Source organism: Gavialis gangeticus, unplaced genomic scaffold (genome assembly GCF_001723915.1).
Source record: "Gavialis gangeticus isolate Ggan-Ray unplaced genomic scaffold, GavGan_comp1, whole genome shotgun sequence".
Taxonomy (NCBI): Eukaryota; Metazoa; Chordata; order Crocodylia; family Gavialidae; genus Gavialis; species Gavialis gangeticus.
This window is the reverse complement of record NW_017729006.1, coordinates 29,224,799-29,243,831: the sequence shown is the minus strand read 5'-3', so window position 1 is coordinate 29,243,831 and position 19,033 is coordinate 29,224,799. Positions and strand designations below refer to the sequence as shown.

The following is a 19,033-nucleotide window of genomic DNA, read 5'->3' as shown; positions in this document are numbered from 1 at the left end:
CTGCTCAGCCCCTCCCCCCACCAGGCCCCCAACCCTTCAATCCCTGCCTGGCCCCTCCCCACACCAGCCCCCCAGACGCTCCCCGATCCTTGCCCAGCTGGGTCCTGCCACCCTCAGGGCCCCTGTGCCACCTGGCCGGGCTGGGCCAAGGGCGGCAGGACCCGGCACGGCACACAGTCCCCACATGCCATTCCCAGCCAGGCCCTGTCACCCTCGGGGCCCCTGTGCCACCTGGCTGGTCCGGGCCCAGGGCAGCAGGACCTGGCATGGTGTGCAGGGACTGCGCACCATGCCTGCTGGGTCCTCCTGGCCCTGGGGCTGCTCCTGGCGCCCAGCCAGCACATGCTGTGCTGGGTCCTGCTGGCCTGGGCCTGGCCTATCTGAGCAGTGCAGTGGCCCCGAGGGTGGCAGTGCCCGGCTGGGCCCGGCACGTGGTCCTTGCACTAGGTCCTGCTGCCCTGGGCCTGGCCTGGCTAGGTGGCACAGGGGCCCCGAGGGTGGCAGGGCCTGGATGGGCCTGGCACGTGGTCCCTACATGCCGTACCCGGTCTTGCCACCAAGGACCAGCCCAGCCAGGCAGCACAGGGACCCCAGGGCTGGCAGGGCCCAGCTGGACTTGGCATGCAGTCTCTGCGCACTGCACCGGGTCCTGCCACCAAGGGCCAAACCCAGCTGGGCAGCAGAGGGGCCCCAAGGGTGGCAGGTCCTGCCACCAAGGGCCCGGCCCGGCAGCAGAGAGGCCCCAGGACCCAGTTGGGCCTGGCATGCAGTCCCCGTGTGCCATGCTGGGTCTTGCTGCCATGGCTCAGAGCGCCTGCTGCTGTTGCTGCTAAAGGTAAGTTATGGGTCCTGGGTGGGGAGGCTAGGGCCCTCCAGGGGGAGCTGGGTCCCTGGGTGAGGGGGGAGGGGCTGTGGTCCTCCAGAGTGCCTGGGACCTTGGGCGGTGGGGCGGGGGCTCTGTAGGGAATAGGGGCTGTGGCCCTCTGCGGGGAGCTAGGGCCCTATGGGGGGGCATTCCATGTGCTGTGGGTGGGGGCTTCACCCTGTGGGGGCCAGGGGACCCACCCCTCCTGAGCAGCCCCCCACAAGGTCCCGCACACCCACAGTCCCCTCAGCAATTGCCCCACACCTACCCACACACCAACCCACATCCCGCCACCCACCTACCTGCCTTCCCGCACACCCCTTCCCAACCCCTTCCTGCAAACACCATATCCCACCCCCCCATCACACACCCATTATGTGCAAGGAAAACCAAAAGTACACCTCAACACACACAGGTTTTTAGAATTTATTTTATCATGATGATAGAGACACTGGTAGGCTCCCACATTGCTTTAACATTGTTAACATACCAATAAAACATTGCCCAACTGATTGCTGTGCGTGTGCGTGTGTAGAGTGGTCTTTTGTGTTAATTATGGGAAAACATGGATTTTGGGATATTTTTAAAAATGGATTTGGGATGCTGCTGCAGCAGTCCAGCTGGCACATGGGTAGTGTCCCCAGGTACCAAGTGGCTGAGCCCCAGAAGCTCCAGAGAGTGAGTAGCCCTGAGCTGCTTGTCAGGGCAGGTTTTTGTACTGTTAGGGCCAGGACAGGGCAGCCTTTTATACTGCTGTGGGGACAGCACAGGTGCTGGCCCCGGGCTCTAGCTCCCCCTCGCTATAGATCCAGGAGGAGCCAGGCAGGGTTATTTTGCCCCAAGTGACACAATTTGTTCCACAACAAAATGCATGTCCGAGCATGTGTGCTGAGGCAAAAAGCCCTGGCTCAAATTTGCACCACTTCTATTTCAGCTGCTGTAAGCACATGTGCTTGCATGTGTGGACACTCCCTATGTCAGGTGCAAGTGCTAAAACACATGCAGAGAGGAACAGGAGTCTGTAGCAGCAGGGACAGTCGCCACATATACTAGATGTATTTTTTCTCCCTTCCTTTTGTCTCTAAGTCTGTGACACAAGTTTTAAAACAGCAGGTTTTCCACATCTGTTTCCTCTCAAAATTTCGCAAGCACTAAACTAAGATTCTGCCCTTCATAACAGCTTTTAATTGCAGTTGTGTAATCCAAGGCAGACACCTCATTCAGTTAAAGCTGAAATATTTAGTACGTAGCTACAGAACAGCTGTTCTTCTACCCAAGCCTTGTTTGTATTTCCACATGGGCTGTTTTGCTGAGACATGTTTGTCAGTGCATTCTAGGAAATTGGGGAACTTTTTGAACATGTCCTCAGCAGAATGCAATGTTCCTAAAGGCCGTGTACACAGTGTACTATCAGGGGTATCTGGTATGGTACACTCTGATGTGCTGTACTGCATAGCCAAACTTTTTATATGGCTTGCTAAAGGGTATTATGACCACACTGCACAAAACCAAGACAACTGTTTTAGTTTAAGCAGAGATTAAATATTTACTAAGAGTGGGGAGCTAACAATGTTTTAACAACTTTGTACTATCAAACCTTGTCTGGAGCCAGGCTTGATTCCTTGATTTGGAAGTTGTAGCATGTAGAATTTTTCAATCATTATCATGGCAGTGAGAGAAAATGTGCGTGTGTTATGTTATAAGGAAGCAGCTTTCACTGGGGAGTTTGCTCTTGCTTTAGAATGTTCTGACCATTACTTGCTTTGATCAGTCATAGTGCTATTAAGAAAAAAAGAAATTGGAGAAAAATAACCACTAGCATTTATTATGGTGTGAGCAACGTAAAAAAAAGTAAAAACTCTTCTCTCTTTCTAAAATTTTCCCCACAAAAAACAAAATTTGTTTGATAGTGATTCATTTTGTATATGATGTCTGAATGTTTGATGAAATAGCTGGAGGAAACTGGGGATTTGAATCAATATTTGCTACAGAATGTTCATATTTCGGAGAGCAAATTGGTTGATCACTCTCCTGGTATTCCTTCATGTATGTTTAAGAAGTTGCTGCTACATAAACAGTTCCTTTGCTTTTGAACCTTGTGTTTCCCCCTTCTCTCTTTTCCCCATCCTCATAACAAGATATGAATTATCTGCATATTTACATTTGCAGATAGCAAGTTACGTGAACAAATTTGCAGCAGACATCTCTATCTTGCAACGGTCATTAGCGATCCTGGAATCCATGGTGCTCAATAGCCATGATCTATACCAAAAAGTAGCACAAGAAATTACTATTGGCCAATTAATCCCACATCTTCAGGGGTGAGTATCTTGGATACAGACTGATTCTCAAATAAACTCAGTATTTTAGGGGTAGAAATGAATATTAAACTAAATTAGCCCCCTCGATAGAGTTAGTAAATCTGTTAATCATGACTGAACAACTTGTAACCAATCCTGTAATATTGTTCATTGTGTATAACCGGGTTTGACCAAACTGACACTGCAGTAGCTGTTTACAAGGCTGAACAAAAGGGAGAAACAAAATGAAGAGATGATATTCCAGTTAAGGTGGGAAATATTGATTCATAGATAGATAGATGCATTTACCTACCATTCTCTGGAAAACTGAGCAATGTCCTTTTTTGAATGCAGATAAAATAGGAAAGAGTTTTAAATATGGCTGTGCATTGTGTAAGTAATGGAAGTTTAGGTAGAACCTGTCCTCCATGATCCTGGATATTGGGTAATTTTTTTTTTCTTCCAACACAATTTGGGAGCTTTTTGTCTAGTTAAAATAAAATATTTTAGTCATTCACTATCTGGCTAATTTAAAGAACATCTTTTCACTACAGTTTAATATACTGTTGTTCCCAGAGAAATATTTCCGGAAGAATATCTGTGTGCATGTCATCTGCCTTTATTATTACCATTTTGTTCCATATAGGACAGATCAAGAAATCCAAACATATACCATTGCAGTCATAAATGCGCTTTTCCTCAAAGCACCTGATGACAAGAGGCAGGTGAGTCTTGGGTTTTGGTTGTACATCTACAGGCCTATGCTGGCTTTTTGGTTGCTTACATTCATCACTGTTATGTCTCACGCCCTTTTGTTGTTATTGGCTGGAACTAAGGAAGGGGCTAATTTTGAGCACACTCACACTTGCTTTACGCTAGTAAGAGTTCATTCACTTGCATGCAGTTACTTCTACCTTGCACTGGCATGAACAAGAGGCAAATCATACTTTTCTGGCTGCCTCCTGCTGCAATGCAAAATGTACTGACAGTGTTAGGAAAACCACACAATATATTTACATTTGCTGCTGTGAGGCTGGCTGTGTTAGTTGGTGCACTGAGTTTTTTGCCAGCAAACCCTTGTTTTTTTGTGAAATTTTTTTTCAAAAATGAAAGCCTTTTCATGCCACAGTTTTAAAAGAAAATATCCTGTCATATTGGAGTTCCTTAAATGTAGTAATGTTTCACTTAGTTAACTCAATGCCAAAAATCAGAAGCCTCAAATAGAACTATTTTAAGAATGTGAATGTATTGCATAAGGGAGCCATTTTATTCATTTAGATGACAATTTAAATAGAATATTTTTGTTGCTAGGGTTTATTTTTGTTTTTTATGTCTCTTATCCCTCAGCAATGCTGAGCTAGGAGATAACCAAGGAGATCTATTTAAAGAAAATCAAAATATTAGACTAGAAAAATATGGAAAATGTTCACAAGAAACAATTTTGGTAGTTTGTAAAATACTTTCCTTTCTAATGAGTTCTACTTGATATGGTTGTAGGATCTGATCTCAAGTTGTTAAAAGGGGAATCTATTGGTCCTTGTTTCTTAACAGTTCAGTTCCATGTTTGAAACCTAAAATGTAGGTAGAACGCAAGCTGAAAAGATGCCATTTTCATTTTCCAGGAATAAAAGCACCTTTATATATTTTACCCGGGACTTTGCATGCTTCTGAAATCAGTACTTCTACATAGTCATTCCACATATAGTGTCTTGTAGATGTCAGTTGAGTTTCACAACATCCCTGTGAAGTTGGTCATAGCTACAGGAGTTTCCTTTTACTCACTTAAACTGCTTCTGACATTGCAGTGCAACTTTGCTTTTCTCCATTATTACATACCGGGAAGGAAAAAAATAGCAACAGATTCATGTGGAGGGAGTGTCTCAGGTCATCAAAAGTGATGGAGCTGAAGTTTTAACACCCTGAAATACTTGCAGAAAGTGTCATGAAACCTTTAACGACTAAAAGTAGACAACATCTTGCTTTTTGTATCTTCTTAAGCATTAGGCTATACATCCAAAAGTTTCTGCTGACTTTGAGTTATGCTTAAAAAGCTCACCTTTATTGCATTCTGTTTCTCTGGAACAAAATAATGAGGTGATACAGTCTCAGCAAATTTAATGTTCTGCTATGAGGACTAAGATTTGCAGGTCAAATACCTACTGCAACTAGCTGATGCGTGAAGCAGTGAACTGAAAAATTATATTGTCAAAAATAGAAAATATACAGGTACAGTGGTTGAAGGAGTTTCAATAAGAATTCTCCTGCCTGTGGTTTAGAATTTATACTGGGCTCTATAAAAGAGTGCTGCGTGGCTCTTCCTAATTGGCAATCACATACAGTGCTATGACCTGGAGAACATAGGAAACACATACTAATTGTCTGAATATTTCACTGTAGGTTCTGTAAAGGGATTGCAGTCCACAGTTGTATATGAAAATTCTGCATGATGCCAGCAGCTTTGGCTAACGCTTGTAAACTGCATTTTTATGAGGATCCAAGACTGTAGTCAGCTGCACTGTAATCAAGGAACAGATCTGAATTGCTGCTAGATGCTTTTGTGCTTTTATTGCTTTTTCCCTTCTTTTTCTGGCTCTGTAAGGAAAATGAAAAAAAGAAAAGTCCTTCTTAATCACAGTAGAATAAGTAGTGTTAGGGGGAAAAATAGTTCTTGCTACAGTAAAAGTCTGAAACACAAAGCACACATTTAAAAAACTGTTTAAAGTGTCGTATTTTCTCTTCATAGTCCACATTTATGGAGGTGATGCTGCATAGAACTAGATGGAGAACTTTTGTCAAGCAAATCTTGTTTACTCTTTTCACTCTTCAAGTATCAGATGAAAGACCTCAGGATATTTTTTACCTGAGCCAGCCACTCAGCTGGTATAAATTTTAGCAGGTTTACTGAAGAGGCCTGATGATTTATTTCAATAACATTTTCCCAAACCTATAAGGTAAAAGCAGTGACCAGAAAGAAGATCCTAATAAAAAATACTCCACCTTGGGTTAAATCTGGGAACTAACAAACTTTAAAGAAAGCAAGTGTGCTGCTATCGCATGTTTTTTGCAATCATTCCATGATTTTCCCTTTGAATGGGGAAAGAATTGTTCAATGCATTCCTCATCTAGCCTTTTTACTTACAGTGGGCAAAAGTTCTGACTAAACTGTTTTTTGTCTCGTTCAGTCCCGTACATTGTGAAGCACATTGTAAGGCTAGCACTCCCCCTGCAGTTCTGTTGTACTTTCTAAAAAGCATTGATTAAAAGCATTGCTATAATTTGAATGGTTGCTCTACTCATGGTCTGTTGTGTTAGCAGACTCTTGCAAATAAAAACAAACATTCTTTGGTCTTCCGCCACTTTTTTCTTTTCTTAATTCTACACTTGGTCATAATGCCATTAGCCTGATAAAGAGAAAACTGTTAGCATCTTGAATTGCATTCTCACTGTAAATTAGAATATTCTCTCTTCTCATCTAGGTTTTCTTTTAACACTTCTAGTACCTTGTTTATGCTGCTTTGACCTTGCTGATGCATCCTTCCTGCAGTTCTCTGTTTCTCAATTGTCCTATTTTCTAGCTTCCTCTATATTTTAATAGAAACTAAACAACTTATATTCTGAAGTCACTTTTATCTGTATAGGACCCCAGTGAGCATAATGGTTTTCTTAAATACAAAATATCAGTACAAATGAGATGCATTTTGTAGAGCAGTGACCTCTAATTTATGAGAGAGCCTCTTGACTTCTAGATTTAACCCACTGAGGTGTTATCTCTTATGGGGACCTCCTTTCTTATCCCAATGTATGTGTAAATAGTAATGCAAAAGATTTCACCCATATTATTACATAATATATTTATGAAAAAAATATAGGTTTAAAAATACATGGAGCCATCTAACATGCAAATGGAAAATCATAAAAATACTCTGAGACCCCTTCCATATAATTCTGGAATCTAGATACTTCTAAAATGCCAACTTCATGAAGTTCAGACCTCCAGTTTGTCTTCTTGATGACAAGCACTAAAAATATGCAACAGTAAAACACATCTGTAAAGAGAGTCAGCCTTTTTGTGGTTACAGCATGGAAATATATACTTCTAGCGAAATCTTTCTGTTTTACCAATACAGGAGATGGCAAACATTTTGGCACAAAAACAGCTTCGTTCAATCATCTTAACAGTAAGTATTAGCATAAAGTTTTGAAAGATTTTATTCATCAACATGAAGAAAAACCCAAGTGCAATTATTTTTTGATAGGTGAAAGAATAAACATACCTATTTCTGTATTTCATTATGGTTTTTTGACTTGCTACCCTAGTCAATCTGCTAATGAGCAAGCTAAAATTTTTCTGTGAGAGAAGTTATTTTCCCAGCTTGAGTACATTTGGCATTTACTCCGCCAAGAAGTAATAATTGGGGATGGGAGGAGGGGGAAGAAGAGGGAGGCTCTGGCTCTTCTTTTCATGGAGGTTGTGAGCTCTATCATGAAAACCAGAAAAGGTTTAAAAAATGTGTAATGATCTGTTGTTAGTAATGCATTTCTAATAACAGGGCTTGAACCAACGACTGTGCAAGGATGCACAGTTCTGCATGTCTTACCAAATCAGCCACTATGCTGATTCTATAGCTAATTTTTGCGTATCTCAGTTTAGATTATTTGCAGCCTGATAGATTGTTTGTAATGATGGTACTTAAATGGAAGAAACACAATACATGTTTCAAAGTTAAATAATAAACTTAATAATACATGCCTGCTCCTGTTCTCCCTGAAAAATCTTGGGAGTTTTGCTACTGAGTGTTAACAAGCCCACAAAAAGGGAAGGCCAGTCTAAAATGTATGAGTGCAGCATCTGACAATAGGCAGGCTAAACAAGTAATGCAGTTTGGAGATCTCGCTCTCTCTGTCTCTCAGATGGTCATTGTGGGAAAAGTAGACTGCTCCTATATATTTTTCCCTAAATGGCTATGTACATATTATACTAGATCTAGGAATAGATGCTTTTCCTTGCAGGGAGATGTTTATGTAGAAGAGACATTCACAGTCAAAAATGTTCTTCTGTATGGAGGAAAGAGCATCCTGTTTTTCACTGCTGTTGAACAGTACCATGTTGGTTAGCATGCCCATTCTTTTCTACATTAGTGTGCTGATGGGGGGTGGGGATCTGTGATTTATAACTTCTATGCAATCCCTTAAAATGAAGATTGTATTATTTAGCATCACGGATGTTCTTGTCTGCCTCAGTGAATTTTTAAAATTGTCCACCATTTTTAGCACCTGCATTGTAACAATAATGACTTCTTTTTGTGTTTATGGGTGTTTAATTGTAATTTTAGTTGCATTTTAAATGATTTTCCTAATGTTGAATGAGCTAGTCTGATAGAGGTAGGACTGCAGTGCTGCTCCCTTGCAGCAGTAGTTGTAATATTACAGTTATATCAGCAAGCTGTGACCACAGCAGGAATACTATTAGGCTTAGACACCCATTGTCTGTTTTTAATATGCACTTTGCACATACCCTCTTGGTGTGGATTCTCTTTAAAAGGATGCCCTTGGCTAGGGACAGACATCCAAAAAGCCTGAGCCTGAATTGATTCAATCTTTGCAGGTTAGTCTAACCTGGCTAGGCTAAATCAGTTTTGTAACCAGACATACATTCCAGAAATGCAGGCAAATGCCTGCTGTGACTCAGGCTAGAAGCTGGGAGGCACTAGTGAAGCCCTCCCTTCCCTTCCACAGAATTGAGCTGAGGGGGGCATGGCCAGTCCCCAGCAGGACACAGTGATTAGGGAGGGGTCCTTCCCTCCCTCCCCCTGCCTGATAACAGGGCATTTATCAGCTCTGTTAACAACATTTAAACCCCATCAGAACAAAGCCTCACTCATTACAAGCACTTCTTAAACAGCTTTTTCCAAAGGAAGGAATGCAGGGACATTACCATCGGAGCTGTTGATTACTTCCAAAAAGCCCTAAGCAGACACTGCCCTATCTGCCTTACACAGCATTAGCTAGCATGCCACATACTGGCTATGCTCTGTGCTGTGGGAGAGAGGAGGAAGGGATCTCTGCTTAAGTAGCCAGTGGTGAGGGAGGGGGAAGAGGGGGGCACAGGGAAGCCAGCAGATCCTACTGTGAGCAGAGCGGGGGGTGGGGGCAGCTCTGCTGTGGAGCAGAGAGCTCTACCAAACCCAGAGAGCATGCTGGGGGTGTCTGGTTTAACTTGAACCAGCAAAGTTTAAGTTAAACCAGACAGACATTGCATAAACTGGTTTGACCTAAATCAGTTAAGTCTGATACTACATTCAACCAGGTTTATTTCCAACCAGTCTCAGCCATTTTGAAACTGGTTTATGTGCACTGAACATCTGTTCTGTTACAAGTTTAAACCAGTATCTGATCACTTAAACCAGTTTATGGGTAATATCTGTCCCTAGCTCTTGTTACTAATTTCTGCCCTTTACATGTGCAGATGCATATACTGTATCTAACGCATTGGAGGAGAAGATTCCTGTGTACTTCTATCAAGAGATTTAAGGGGAGGGATACACTATACCATCACAGTTCATGGAGTACCTGTGTACTTTGCTAGCATAAGTTTTACCTTTTTTTCCTATGTTATACTTATAGTATTACTTATCAGACACAGGAAAGGGAATACCTGAGCCCAGCTGATGGGAGGGGGTGATAGGAACATAGTAGGTAGTGCTCACTTGTTTATCTTTCTTTCATAGCACGTTATCAGAGCACAGAGGGCCATCAATAATGAAATGGCACACCAGCTTTATGTTCTGCAAGTGCTCACCTTTAATCTTCTGGAGGACAGAATGATGACCAAAATGGATCCCCAGGATCAGGTAAGTATCAATCACAATCCAGTTAGAACTGTTAGAGGATAGCTACAATACCAGGCTTTGTCTGTAGAATGGGGAAGGTAGATGCATCATATTGACACTCCTTGTTACTTAGTGTTGTTCTTTTGTGATTGTTTTAAAACAAACAAAGTGTGCATGCACGCGAGTACACACACACACGCACTTTTCATCCTGGACTCTGCAGTTAAAACTACTTTTTTTGTCATTTGTTTGAAAAACAAGGGACATTTCTTTCCCTTTTTTAACTGACTTCCGTTTTTTACTCCACAACCCCCCAGGCTCAGCGAGATATCATATTTGAACTCCGAAGAATTGCTTTTGATGCAGAGTCTGAGACCAACAACAGTAGTGGCAGTATTGAGAAACGCAAATCTATGTATACCAGAGATTATAAAAAACTTGGATTTATTGTGAGTATTTTCTTTTTTAAAACCAATTATATTAACCTTTTGAATCATGTTTAATATCTGCTTTTGTATGTCCTTAATCACTCCATTCTACTATTGCCTGACATGTCAGATGCTTTCTTTTCTTTCAGTTAAGTGGAAAGTTAGTAAAATAAGTTTTAGTTTCTATTTGTTCTCGTACAAATCTGATTAGCATATGAACTGTATTATTTTCATAGCATATAAGTTGGTGAAAGTCAGTTTTAGAAGACAAAGCTGACTATTTGCTATTAACTCTAGTATTTGTTATATGAAAAAATCTATTAAGGATATTTTGAAGAAACAAACACAACCAAATATAATTTAGTGTCCATGGAGTAAATAGCTAGTGACATAAAAAGAAGGAATACCATAAATTGCAAGGAGTGTTTTGTTTAAAGAAAAGGATCCTGAATCTGCTTACCCATCTCTTTCTCTTTGTTTCTTACAACAAAAGGGTATAGGATATCTAACCTGCTCATAGTCAAAGGAACAGGAGTTCTGTTGCTGACCTCAGTAGGAGCAGGTTTAGGCCCAAACTACCATCTGTCTAAACTGATGTAGTATTAACGTATGCTGGGGCTGTGCAAAATTTGGCAGATGTTTCGTTTCAATACTGTTTTGACTCATTTTGAGCTCAAAATAGTGAAATGAAAAAGAAACAGAGGGCTTCAAAACAGTCTTGTAATGAAACGAGGCCAGTTGAAACCTTTCGAAAGTTTCAAAACATTTCGAGTTTCGAAACAGCAACTGGTGGTGAAAGACAGGGGAGAGCCAGAGCTGCGCTCAGAGCTGCTCCGCGCAGTCCCTTGTGGCTCAGCCCAGCAGTGAGCGCAGCCCCGGATGCCCCGCTGCCTGCCGCCCCGGATGCCCTGCTACCTGCCACCGGGCTGCACTTTGTAGGGCTGGCAGAGCCTATTGGAGTGCCTTCCGCTGCTGGGCTGCGCCCTGATCGGCTCCACCAGCCCCATGGAGCTCAGCCTGATGGCAGGCGGTGGTCTGCACTCCACCTCCCACCACTGAGCTGAGTTCCACGGGGCTGCAAGGTGGAGACAGGTGGAGTGTAGCCCCAGGGTGGAGTGTAGCCCCACCTCCCTCCAGCAGGCTGCAAGTGCCTGGAAACTGAGCTCGGTGGAGGTGGCCCAGGAGGCAGGCTCCTTCCACTGGGCTCAGTTCCCAGGCACTTGCAGCCTGGTGGAGGGAGGTGGGGCACAGCCCCCAGGGCTGCACTCTTCCCACCTCCACTCGGCTCAATTCCCAGGCGCTCGCAGCCTGATGGAGGGAGGTGGGGCACAGCCCCCAGGGCTACACTCCACTAGCCTCCACTGGCCTTAGTTCCCAGTGGCTTGCAGCCCAGTGGAGGGAAGCGGGGCATAGCCCCCGGGACTACACTCCACTTGCCTCCACCAGGTTTGGTTCCCAGTGGCTTGCAGCCTGGTGGAGGGAGGCCGGGTGTCTTCGCTCCACCCATGTCCACCAGACTTGGTTCCCAGCCGCTTACAGCCCCATGGAACTGAGCCCGGTGGGGCTGTGCTCCACCTCCCTCCACTGGCTCAGCTCCCAGTGCTGGTCACAGGCAGCAGCAGCAGCCTCCCACCCGCACCCCTGGGAGGGTGGTGGGGCCCTGCCTGACTCCTCCCCAGAGTGTGGTCCCTTATCTGCCTGCGATCAGAGGGGAACAGGAGGTTGAGGCCACAGCTGGGAGTTTGGAGCTGAGCAGACTTAAGTCAAGGAGAGCTAAAGCCTGGAAAGGGACAGAAGCTCAGGACAGGTAGAAGCCAGGCCAGGGGCCCAGAGAAAAGAGTCTTGCCAGGACTAGGCACTTGGCAGGCTGGATTTTGGTGGATTTTGTTGATTAACTGACAGGGCCATGAAGACCCATGGAAATTTTAAAGAGACATCTATAACTGAAAGATGAATGAAATATTCCCTACCACCTTCCCCAGACTGAAGGGGCAGAAGAAGGCTGTGACTAGCTCATAAGGCCCCTAGTGCCATAGGTGCATGGACTGGGCCAGTAGAACTCCTCTTAAAGCTCGAAGGGCAAGATTGAGATCAGCTGAGTCTGGGAGGGACTCACTGGACAAAGAACAGAAAAGGCTCACTCTGGGACCCTGGGGCAGCCTCCTTTTATAAATCAAATTATTCCATATAAGGCATGGCAGAAAAAGGGAAAGAAGGCTACCCTGCCCAGACAAAGCAGAACAGGAGCTGCATGGCCACCAGAGAGCGTCACAGGCTGCACAAGCTTGTGATGCTTGAGGTCTGACTCAGGAATTTTTGCATACTTGGGACTAGGCTTCAACCTCAACAGTTTGTCTGTTTGCAGTGTAATAATTCTTGCCTGGTGCATCTAATCAGTTCCAGACTTTCTGGGATGTTCTGGACATTAATCAGCATAGGCATTTTAATTTGGATGCCAACCAGAATGCCAGGAAAGCCTAATTCAGAGGAAGATTACACCCCTGTGTTGCCTTGTGCTACAGGCAGGGAATCTCACTCCTGGCACTTGATACTGCCAACAGAATCAGAGACTGTAGCTTAACCTGTGTGTTTAGCTTTGACTTTAACAGGAATGGAAGAGTGTTATAGATACTGTTTATGAGGAGGCAGTAAGAATGTTGAAACAGTAAGAGGAAGTAGTGGAGTAGGAAACAGGGATGGGGAATGGAGTATTGGTAGTATGGGGGGAGGCAGGAAGGAAAGCGGGGGTCAGGGCAGGAGAGGATTGGGAACATTGCTGGTACTGAGAACCATGATTTTGAAGAGAGGAAAGTAGATGGGTAAGTGGCACAGCAGGGACCCATAGGGTATTATGTGTAGGAGAAAGGGATAGAATGATGCAGATAGAGGCCTGGGTAGAGAGGAATGTGTGGGCAGGTGGTCACTGAGGTAGACCACCAGGGGTAGGGATGGGGAGTGTTGAAGAAGGGAAAGTGGGAACTCAGGTCTGGGAAAGGTGGTAGGGAGTGGGAAATGGAGGGAGCAGAGATCCTGTTGGTGAGGAACTGAAGGGATGCAGAGCTCCCAGTGGGGGCACACACAAGCTGACGCCTGGGTGATGGGCGAGGGATTGTAATGCAGGTGGGGGAACAAAAGACAGAGATCTGGCTTGTGGGGAAGAGTGGGATTTTCAGGGAGCTTGGGGGTGGAGAGAACTGTGGAGTGACAAGAGTTCCTGGTGCATGTAATGAGCTCAGCCTACAGCAGAGCTGTCCAGCTGGCAGCTTGCACCCTGCTGTAACTGCCCCCCTCACTCTGGTTGCAACAGCATCTGGAGTTGTTGGGCTCCCGCTCCATCCTCTGACTTCCACGTTCTGTCTGCTCCAGGGGACAGTGTGATGCAGTGTGGTATGGCACAGGGCACTTGTGGTGAGGCTGGGGCCATGTACTGCACTCACGGGGTGCCCATGTGGACATGAGCTGCAGCGGTATGGAGGGGAATGTCTATACAGAGTCACTGCAGAGGTCACGGGGTGGGCATATGCTGCAGTGGAGGGAGAGCATCAATGTGGTGTGACGTCTGGTGGCCTGTGACCCCACTGGTGTTTTCTGCAGGGCATGTGGTCCTCATTAGTGAGGTCTTTTGAGTTGAAACTACCAAGTATTTGACTTCTATAACACTGTATTTCATATCTGTAGACACTGAGATGGGGTAAAGACCAAGGGGGACAAAACCCACCTGCTGCCTGACCTAATTTTCAGAGGTGCTAAGCATCTACAGCTCCACTTGAATTCAGCAGTAGCTGTAAATGCTTAGCACTTCAGAAAATCAGGGCCTGTTTATCTCAAGATGGACCCCCCACAGTTGGAAGCTACTTTGGAAAATTTGATTCCAAGTTTTACAATGATTTAAGAGTAGAACCAGTAACTTTTGGCTCCCACACCTGTTCTTCAGGAGTAATGTGACAAAGTAAGTCCCTGATTGCCTTCTGGGCAGACATTTGGTTTGTTAAATTGGGTTCAAAATGGCTGCCTGATTTAAACTTAGCTCATCCTGGTGCTGGCCTTACACTTACAGACCCGGTCTCAGTAACCGGCAATCAGTCTAAACCTGTAACAACAGAAGTTCCATGCACACAAACTGGTCTAAAAATTGCAAAAACCAGTTTAAGATAAACCTGGATCTATGTAGTATCAGACTCATTCAGTTTAGGTCAAACAAGTTCATGGAACTTCTTTCCACTTCCCCTGCACTTCCCTGGGGCTGGGAAAACCCAGCATTGGCCCCAGCCCCAGGTCTGCTCTTTTCACTCCTCCCTTCCCTTGTACTGGTCTATGTTTTGTGTCCCTGGCCCCTTGCTCCCCCCACCTCCCAGCCAGCCCTCTCAAGTCCCATTCCACAACCTGCTCTGGGTACAGCCACTTTTATCAGCATTCACTGCAGCCTGAGCCAACCAAGCAAGTCCCAGTGGGGGAAGGGGCGGGAGGTTTGCTGGAGAGGGCCCACCCCATTTCCCCACCTGACCTGTGGGTTATGCCTGCTTCCCCTACCCTTCTTGGGTCGCACCCGCACCCCCCACCCCATCCGTGGGTTGTGCCCGTTCCCCCTACCCCTTGTGGGTTTCACCTTCTCCCCATCCCCCAGCAGGACCTCCTATCCCTTCCAGCCTGCTAGACCCCCAACCTCCCAGCTATGCTTCCCCCTTCCCCCGCAAATCCTGACTTACCTGATATTGGGCAGCCATTTTGAATCAATTTAACCTCCCCTGAATGCCCCCAAATATCTGTACTTAGCCCTGCTCACTTGATGCATTTATGTGGCCTATAAACAGTGCTCAGATTTTGCAGACTTGAAGATTTTTCCTTTGTCGGAAAACCCCTCCAAACCTTTTAACCCATGCATGCATGGTTTAAAGAAAATCTTCCAGTTGCAATTTAGATGTAACTGATAAAATGTCTGCCTGAGTTGGGAAGGAGCCTTTAAAAGGCTTTACAGTGTCAATTCTCCTCCAACTTCCTTATTTTTGTGGGGGGCTGTTCATTTTAAAAAGTAGTGAAAACACTTTGCTGTCAACATTTGCTGTTGAGTTGACAGTAATTTATCAGATGAAATGGGCAACAAATCCCTTAATGAGGTATAAGAATTGGAAGTCACTTAAGCAAAGGAAATGCAAGGATAAAGTTGAGGAGACAAAAAGACGGGCAAGGTGGAGAGAAAATTAAGAAGCAGGGTGTGAGAAGAGAACCATAGCAAGGATCCCAAGGGAAAAGTGTGTTTTCTCACTAAGTGATGCTGAATGAGACAACAAGGTATTGGACAAATAATGGGCAGTGTTAATTCATAAGATCTGTAGTCCCCTCTTGGTTTCTAGGAAAATGCCCATTGCTGCTATCATAAGGCTTGCAAATGCTCTGTTAGTTTACAGGGAAGTACTACATTTCTGTATCAGTCAAAAATGGAATTTGTCCCATAGGGCTCAGCAGAGGAAGGAGGAGCCTATCAGGGAGCAAGTTACAGTTCTCAAATTTTCTTCCTCAAGCCCTTCTGAGGGAGTAACTTCCTTCTCAAAGAACTGTATGCCAGCAAGAGCTTGGGAGCATGCATTGAAACTGGGTTCTGTTACTCCCTACCTTTTCCCAAGCTACCTCCAAACTGCTTTCCATTTTTTAGAGGGAAAGGGATAACAGCAAACTTATTTACCCACTCTGTGCCCACAGGGAAGTTATGAAAGGGTTCCTTCCCACTGTATTCGCTACTTGCATGTGTTGCTCAGGAATGGGCTCATGGCAAAGACTGTGCCTTGGCATGCTTCTTTTCTATCTACATATGTATATCCTGCAAGCATTCATCCATGTGCCAGAAAGGTAGTTTCTTCTCTCTCATTAATTGACTAAACACTTTCAGATGCAAAGAGCAAAGTTATGTTTCACCAGTATTACATTTTCCGTTTCTGTATTTAGAATGCAAATGTACTATGATGTCATTTCTCTGCTACATAAAAGCTTTACCACATTGTGAAAATAGCACAAACTTGGGTTCAGGGGATTACCATAACATCTGTAAAACAGCATAGTCAGAAACCCACATTCAGTTGCAGAAGCCGCAGGGTCTTTACAGATGTCTGTGCTGGTTTGGATGACCTCAGTCTCTTTGACTACATTTCAAACAGCAGCAATCAGTAAAAAAAATAAATACGAAAGATGATGTACAATACAGGACATCCTTAATGGTCTGAATTCCATTTCTATCAATTTGTTTCAGATAATGAAATTTAAGACAAGACTTAAACAGCAAAGCTTTTGATAAGTTTTTCCACAGTTTCAAAAAAAAAGTATGTATCAATCATAAATAGATAATTTATAGTTACATGCCTAATCTCAGGCCCATCACTGAGAAATTATAATACACCTGTTTTCTTAAAATGAGGTAGCTCTCACCAGGTTCCAAGACATTTCAACTGATCAAAGTGCTTTGAGCTGCTCTTTTAGGGCCAGGTTTTCAATTTTTTTGGAGTGCAACAGCTCCAGTTGTGTTTTGTACATTTATATGCTGTGATTGTAAATGGCACAAAGCTGGAGGCATCATTAATACAGAGGAGGATTGAATGAACATATGGGAAATTCTTAAGGATGACCTTGAAAGCTATCATAATTAAAATGAACGGCCATATAATTACTAGGGCTGTTTGAAGCTTCAGTTCCTGAATCTAGGTAGCAGGGGATCGTGATTGTTATGATGCTGGGGTGCGTGGAGTGTCTCACAGAAGCATGGGGGGCTATCCAGTGCACTTGGCAGCAGACCTGGAAGTGGACTAGAAGCACTTCTAGTCCACTTCCAGGTTCATTGGGGAGCATGCTGGGAAGCCCCCCTGCACCCTCGTGGCTTGGTGACTGATGCCTCCTGGGTCTGAGGAAGCACCTAGGGTCCCCTGCGGCTGATCACCAAGCCAGAGGGTGCAGGGAGGTGTCCCCTGGCGTGCTCCCCAGCATACCCGGAAGTAGACCAGAAATACTTCTGGTCCATTTCCAGGTTCACCACTGTGCATATGGATCCCCCTGTGCTTCTGTGGGACATTCCATGTGCCCCAGCATCATAGCAATCATGAGCCACACTGGTACCTCCAAGGTATGTAGAAAAAACATTTAAAGCTGTATCTATGTCCAAATACCTGCTTCTCTTATTTGTACAAATTTCGCCCCATTGTATCAGGGATAGTGATCCGAATCAACGAATCAAATCACTGTCCCCAATTTGGGCCAACTCCAAATTGAATAGGGCCCGTTTCACACACCCCTAATAATTGCATCAAAATGTGAGGTTGTGCACATACAACAATGCAAGAATGTCGGCTATCTAAGCTGGGAGCTCATTGTTTGGAAGTGACAGGGTAAGAGGAAGGTTTGGGTATAGCTCATACAGCAACTAAGAGCCGCCTATATGTTGTGAAAAATATGATTAGGTGAGGTATTTCTAGTACAGAAAGAGGCATATTAGTACCATTGTATTAATGAGACCTCATCTGGAATGCTGCTTATAATTCTGGTTTTACCCACTTTTAAGAAAGGTGAATTCAAACTGGAGCAGGTGCAGAGAAGTGCTATTAGGATGATCAGTGGAGTGGAGAGCCTGAAAGAGGAGAGTGGAAAAAAACCAGATTTGTTTTGTTTAGCAAGATGAAGGCTGAAAAGTGAGATGATTGTTCTCTTTAGACAGGTTATGAGGCGCAGCAAACACCATGGAAGCAGAAGAGCTGTTTGAAATAAAGAGTGGTGTCAACATAAGAACAAATGGGTTATGACTGTTCTGTGAATAAATTAAGGATGTTTAGAAAGAAACTTTCTAACCATCAGAGCAGGCTCTGGTAAAATCTTTGCATAGGAGTCAGAGATCAAATGCTAGGGACAGACATTACATACAAACTGGTTTAAGTGATCAGAAACTGGCTTAAACCTGTAACAACAGAAATTCGGTGCACATAAACCAGTTTGAGAATGGCTGAAACTGGCTGGAGATAAACCTGGTTGAGTGTAGTATCAGACTTAACTGATTTGGCTCAAACCGGTTTATGCAATGTCTGTCCCAGACCCCTTGCTAGTTTAAGGTAAACCAGACACCCCCAGCATCCTAGCATGCTCTCTGGGCTGGGCAGAGCTTTCTGCTCCACAGCAGGGATGGCCCTCTCCTCTGGCTGAAGCTCCCCACCACCACTCCCTGCTAAGCAGGAATTCCTCCCACCCCTCTGCCTTGCTGAGGAGGTGTCTGTGTATTAGCTACCAGACCACATACTGGCTAAGGTCCTTTCTGAATCAAAAGGCAGAAACAACAAGTAGCTGGTAATGTCCCTCTGTTGCTTTCTTAATTGGGTGATAAACACAGTTATCAGTTCCCTAGTGGGCTAATCACAACATCCTGCTGGAGCCTGACCATGCTTCATGCTGTGGAAGGAAGGGAGAGCTGCTCTAGTGCCCCCTGGCTTCTAGCCTGAGCCACTGCAGGCATGTGCCTGCATTTCTGGAGTGTCTGTCCGGTTACTGATTTAGCCTAGCCAGGTTAGACTAACCTGCAAAGATTGAATTAATTCAGGGTCAGGCTTTTTGAATGTCTGTTGCTAGCCAGAATATTTGGGCAAA

General features: G+C 44.6%; 1 protein-coding gene across 3 annotated transcripts in view; it reads left to right on the top strand.

Annotated features, from left to right (window-relative positions):
- The window catches only part of ELMO1 (engulfment and cell motility 1), a 544,813-nt gene that overhangs the window by 213,377 nt on the left and 312,403 nt on the right, over nt 1-19,033 (top strand). For all 3 annotated transcript variants that reach the window (XM_019509059.1, XM_019509060.1, XM_019509058.1), the window contains 5 exons: nt 3,035-3,186; nt 3,812-3,890; nt 7,293-7,343; nt 9,894-10,016; nt 10,313-10,444. In XM_019509059.1, the coding sequence (XP_019364604.1) occupies nt 3,035-3,186; nt 3,812-3,890; nt 7,293-7,343; nt 9,894-10,016; nt 10,313-10,444 (537 nt within the window). The remainder of the gene's footprint in view (nt 1-3,034; nt 3,187-3,811; nt 3,891-7,292; nt 7,344-9,893; nt 10,017-10,312; nt 10,445-19,033) is intronic.